Here is a 5,870-nt window from a genome sequence, read left to right as displayed (position 1 = left end):
TTTTTTTTTTTTTTTTTTTTTTTTTTTTTTTTTTTTTTTTTGAGATGGAGTCTCGCGCTGTCGCCCAGGCTGGAGTGCAGTGGCCGGATCTCAGCTCACTGCAAGCTCCGCCTCCCGGGTTCACGCCATTCTCCGGCCTCAGCCTCCCGAGTAGCTGGGACTACAGGCGCTGCCACCTCGCCCGGCTATTTTTTGTATTTCTTAGTAGAGACGGGGTTTCACCGTGTTAGCCAGGATGGTCTCGATCTCCTGACCTCGTGATCCGCCCATCTCGGCCTCCCAAAGTGCTGGGATTACAGGCTTGAGCCACCGCGCCCGGCCGCCTGGCTAATTTTTAAATTTCTTTTTGGTAGAGACACGGTTTCGCCATGTTGCCCAGGCTGGTCTCGAACTCCTGACCTCAACTGATCTGCTTGCCTTGGCCTCCCAAAGTGCTGCAATTATAGCTGTGAGCCACTGCGCCCAGCCCAAAATGTTTTTTTTAATCAAAGAAAGAAAGTTTATCGCAAAAAAGTACTCAAAGAGTACTTAAGCATAGGAAGAGAAAATTTTAAGTTCTCTTCAGCCTTTCCTCAAATCCTCAGGGTAACAATTAAAAGTCAAATTGTGATTTTTATTGGCTGCGTAATATTCCATTGCATGCTAATTTTTTTTTTTTTTTGACACGGAGTTTCACTTTGTTACCCTGGCTGGAATGCAATGGCGCAATCTCGGCTCACTGCAGGCTCTGCCTCCCGGGTTCAAGCAATTCTCCTGCTTTGGTCTCCCAAGTTCCTGGGATTACAGGCAAGAGCCACCACGCCCGGCTCATTTTTGTATTTTTAGTAGAGACAGGGTTTCACAATGTTGGCCAGGCTGGTCTTGAACTTCTGACCTCAGGGGCTCTCTTTCCTGCCTTGGCCTCCCAACCTGCTGGGATTACAGGCATGAGCCACTGTGCCCGGCTTTTTTTTTTCAGATGGAGTCTCACTCTGTCGCCCAGGCTGGAGTGCAGCGGTGCAATCTTCGCTCACTGTAACCTCTGCCTCCCAGGTTCAAGCGATTCTCCTGCCTCAGCCTCTTGAGTAACTGGGATTATAGTCCGCCACCATGCGCAGTAATTTTTGTATTTTTAGTAGAGACGGCATTTTGCCATGTTGGCTAGGGTGGTCTTGAACTTCTGACCTCAGGCAATCCACCTGCCTTGGCCTCCCAAAGTGCTGGGATTACAGGTGTGAGCCGTGCCCAGCCTGCAAGCTAATTTGTTCTTCTCATGCCTTATTATTATCTATCTAGGTCGCTTCTGTCTTTTTGCCTTTATATAGAATGCTGCCATGAACATCTCCCCCAAACTGTTGTCTGTTAATTGGGGATAAACTGAAATGAGATTCCCTGCATGGAGAGGATCGGGGTAAGGAACCCCGGGGCCTGCCCTGATCTGAGGTGTGCTGGGGGAGAGGGACCGGCCTGGCTGGCCGTCTCGTCTACCTTGAAGGTGATCTCTGCCAGGCAGCGCGTGCACTTGATGTAGAAGCGGAAGATGGGCAGGCCCAGGTAGACCTCGTTCTGCACCGTCTCCTTCCGAGCGTTGAATTTCTTCCCCTTGTAGATGTATTCTCCGCACGTCTTACACCTGCGGGGCGGGATGTAGGGGAGCGAGCTGTCTTGGGACTCTGGCTCCCACTGGTGGGCTGTCCCTGCGGCATCCTGCAAGATCACTGCTTGCTTGCCTCCAGCGGTGGGGAGCTTCCTCCTTCACGGGGCAGGCTGCCCCACCCTGTGTCCAAATTTCCTCTACCTGAGAACTTCGTGTTCTCATTCATATCTTTCTGGGGCTCGGTCCAAGGGTCGCCAGCTTGGGAAGCCCCCTGAGTAGGTGAGGCCTGCCTGTCATGCACTCCCAGAAGCAATCTTGGTGCTTACGGGGCACCCCACCCCCCAGGAGGAAAGATGCTGCACAGAAAAATGCCGCCCCACCTCCCTCTTCCCCTCCTACTCGAGGCTCTGCTCCCCAGCCCAGCACGCCCGCCTCCTGTCTGAGCCTGCAAACACCCCCCGCTCAGTCCCAGCTCAAGGCCTTTGCTCCTACGGTCCCATGGCCGGTGACGCCCTTCATCCTCAGACCTCAGCGCCACCAGCAATTTGCCTGATGTCGCCCTGACCACCCCAGCTACCTACAGCCCTGCCTCCTCCACCACTGCCCCAGGGGCTCTCTCTCCTGCCTGACTTCCGGGGCCCGTGCACCTGCCTGACTACCAATGATCTCCACTTCCCAGTAGACTGTGGGCTCCATGAGGCCAGGGACTTTGTTTCTGGCGCCCAGCACAGACCCTGGCACACAGCAGGTGCCCAATAAATGAGTGTTGAATGAATAAATGAATGAAGGAGGGGGAGGAGCAGACAGGCCATCAACACATGGGCATGAAACAAATTTCACTGACCCAGATGCCTCTTTCCTCGTCAGGTGTGTGATTTCAGATATGCTACAGCATGAAGAGGTGTGGGGTTTAGAGTTGGTGAAATACAATAATTCTAAAGTGCTACAAAGGGCAAGATGTGGGTACCGTGAGTGGGGACAATGGAGGCCTCCCGGAGGGGGTGAGATTGGAGCCATGACCTATGGCAGACAAGAGGAGCCCACCACGTGTAAGTAGAAGGAGAAAGTCGGGCATGGTAGCTCACGCCTGCAATCACAGCACTTTGGGAGGCCGAGGAGGGCAGATCACCTGAGGTCAGGAGTTTGAGACCAGCCTGGCCAACGTGGTGAAACCCCAACACTACTGAAAATACAAAAATTAGCCGAGCATGGTGGTGCACACCTGTAATCCCCGTTACCCAGGAGGCTGAGGCAGGAGAATCGCTTGAAGCCGGGAGGTGGAGGTTGCAGTGAGCCAAGATCACACCACTGCACTCCAGCCTGGGCAACATAGCAAGACTCTGTCTCAACAACAACAACAACAACAAAAGAAAGAAAGTAGAGGGAGAGAGTTCCAGGCAGGGGCAGCAGTGTGTGCAAAGACCCTGGGATAGGATGAGCTTGGCTGCTGGAGAAGCTGAAATATATCTATGGGGCTGCAACTCTGTGGGGTCCTATCTTCTCTGCTCATATGTTTACTAACCACCAAGATCTAAAGGCAGGCACTGGTGGAGGCGGGGGTTCTAAAAGGTCCAGAGCTTAATTCCAAATGGTGAGGCGAAGGAGGGCCAGAGTGGTCAATGTCTGAGCCAGGACCAGTGATCTGGTCTGAACACAGGACGTGTCACCTCTGTCGATGCCAGGCACTGTGTCCTTCAGCCACGGCTGGTGTGTGGGGTCTCGCGGGGGGTGCTCACCTCATGTTGAAGGGGGCCATCAGCCGCACCACGTACTGCCGGTCTTTGGGGAGCTTGAGTTTGGGGATCTTTGACGGGTCAAAGTCCGGCGGGTAGTATTTCTGCGGGGGAGGAAGGAAACATTGGGGGAGTTATTTTCAGAAGCAGGGGCAGGACATGGCAGAGGGAAGGGGCTCTGGGGAGCTGTGTCGGGGGTCCCCAGGCCCACCCTAGGTTCTGCGATAGGCAGAGAGGCCTGGCAGGACTCAGTACAGTTGGAGGGAGGCCAGGCACAAGCTTCCTGACTCTCTCTCAGTGGAGACATTTGATTTGATTCTCCTAAATACCAGTCACGACAATACACGTGAAATGTTATCTACACGGGAAGCTCTAAAAAGCCAGTTTTTTTGTTTGTTTTTGCTTTGAGACGGAGTTTTGCTCTTGTTGCCCAGGCTGGAGTGTAGTGCCGTGATATTAGCTCACTGCTAAACTCCGCCTCCCGGGTTCAAGCGATTCTCCTGCCTCAGCCTCAGCCTCCCCAGTAGCTGGGATTACAGCCACCCACCACCACACCCAGCTAATTTTTGTATTTTTAGTAGAGATGGTGTTTCACCATGTTGGCCAGTCTGGTCTTGAACTCCTGACCTCAGGTGATCCACCTTCCTTGGCCTCCCAAAGTGCTGGTATTACATGTGTGAGGCCCCACACCCTGCCCTTTGTAGAGGTTAAGCTTTGCTTAGTGCTTCTGTTGTTCCGGCAGGAGACTGAGTTCCCCAAGGTGTCCCAACTCCCCAGCAACTCTGTAGAGGGTAAACCAGGACTCTGTTAGCTCAGCCTCCCAATTACTATACTACATCGTTGCCTACACAGTCATGTCCCTGGATCTGAATCCTAAGTAGCTGAAACCTGCAGGGCTCAGTTTACTCCTCTGTGAAACCGGCACATTGTCTTCTGTCTCCAAGAGTCTTTACACGCGTTCCTTGAGGCAAGGGGGATAAACTGCTCTTTGCAGCGTCTGGTACGCAGCAGGTGCTTCAAACACAAAGTGTTTTATTTTCCAGTGGTGCAGTGGAGTTATCTGTCGTAATCCATACTCACACTCCCTTTGTATCCCAGGGCTCCTGTTTCCCAGGAGTTCCTACAGCAAGCCTGGGACCGCTCTCCTAGAAAGACCTGCGTGCGGCCGGGCACGGTGGCTCACGCCTGTAATCCCAGCACTTTGGGAGGCTGAGGTGGGCGGATTGCCTGAGCTCAGGAGTTCGAAACCACTCTGGGCAACATGGTGAAACCTCATCTCTACTAAAATACAAAACAAAAATTAGCCGGGTGTGGTGGCGGGCACTGTAATCCCAGCTACTCAGGAGGCTGAGGCAGGAGAATCGCTTGAACCCAGGAAGCAGAAGCTGCAGTGAGCCAAGAACGTGCCACTGCACTCCAGCCCGGGCAGCAAGAGCAAAACTCAGTCTCAAAAAACAAAAAAAACAGAACTGTGCCAACAGTATGGTTTATACTGAACCTCTGCTTTTCTTCTAGGAGTCTGGAATCTTGGCCACTGTCAGGCAGAGGGTATCTGCATGACCAGACCCCAACAAAAACACACACACACACCCCTCTCCAAAGAACACGATTGGCTACAGGCCCCAAGAGGGGCAGGGCTTCTTACGGCCACGCCCCTCAAAAGGATGGCACAAGACCGCCAGTATTTTAAGGAAGCCCCGCCCCCAGATAACGTGACTGGATCATTCCCTCCGGGAAAAACCCTATCTGGTGAAGTGATTGGGTAAAAGCCCAAGCCACGCCCCACAGGTGATGGCTACACCCCTGCCCGGAAGGGAAGACTTAGCGAAGGCCCACCCCCCACGGAAGGCGATGGGGAGGAGTCTGGGGAAGAGTCTGGGAAGCCCCATCCCATGGAGGGCCGTTGGGAAAGAAGGGTTCCAAAGAAGAGATCCCAGGAAGCTCCTCCCTCTCCCGGAGTTTCGGGATGTCCCGCTCCGATTGGAAAGCCCCAGTCGCTCAACACTTACGTTTAATACTTTTCGCTCCGACATCTTTGCCTCCTAATCACCTCGCAAGCACCTGAGAAATGCGAAGCCTAAGTACCAAGCTCGTCCGACGGAAGCCTCACTTCCGTAAACGTCACTTCCTTCATCCTGTTATTGGCTGCAGCATACATAGCCGACTTCTTTCATTGGTTCCAATCCCCGTCTATCAAGCTGGAAGTCCCGGCGTCTTCCCTCCGGAGTTGCAACCTGAGTAGCGCGAAATAAGGGTTCCGGGATCCATACGGAATTGGAGAGTTTTGTAGAGTGCGCTGCGCCCCCTAGAAGCGGGCAGCGGCTCATTAAAATTTTAATGACCTGCGCGTCGCGACAGCCCTTGTTCTTCATTCTTTTATTCAGCAAATATGTATTGTGCGCCTGCCTTGTATTCTGGGCTCTGGGAATCCACACATCGTTCCTGTGCCCGCAGCTTTCACATGGGGTTGGGGACACATATAGGATGACTTAAGAGGACCCTGGACGCCTCTTGAGTCACAGACATTGACTTAAAGATCAGGCTCCAAACCCACTTCCTAA

General features: G+C 53.2%; 1 protein-coding gene across 1 annotated transcript in view; it reads right to left on the bottom strand.

Annotated features, from left to right (window-relative positions):
• YJU2 (YJU2 splicing factor homolog) overlaps nt 1-5,415 on the bottom strand; it is a 23,023-nt gene extending 17,608 nt beyond the window's left edge. Inside the window, exons 1-3 of the mRNA XM_025369099.1 lie at nt 5,319-5,415; nt 3,313-3,413; nt 1,468-1,612 (exon numbers count right to left, since the gene is read on the bottom strand). Coding sequence (XP_025224884.1) covers nt 1,468-1,612; nt 3,313-3,413; nt 5,319-5,342 — 270 coding nt within the window. The 5' untranslated portion in view covers nt 5,343-5,415. The remainder of the gene's footprint in view (nt 1-1,467; nt 1,613-3,312; nt 3,414-5,318) is intronic.
• Nucleotides 5,416-5,870: the final 455 nt, after the last annotated feature.

This window comes from Theropithecus gelada, chromosome 19, assembly GCF_003255815.1.
Source record: "Theropithecus gelada isolate Dixy chromosome 19, Tgel_1.0, whole genome shotgun sequence".
Taxonomy (NCBI): domain Eukaryota; kingdom Metazoa; phylum Chordata; class Mammalia; order Primates; family Cercopithecidae; genus Theropithecus; species Theropithecus gelada.
This window is presented reverse-complemented; position numbering and strand designations above follow the sequence as displayed.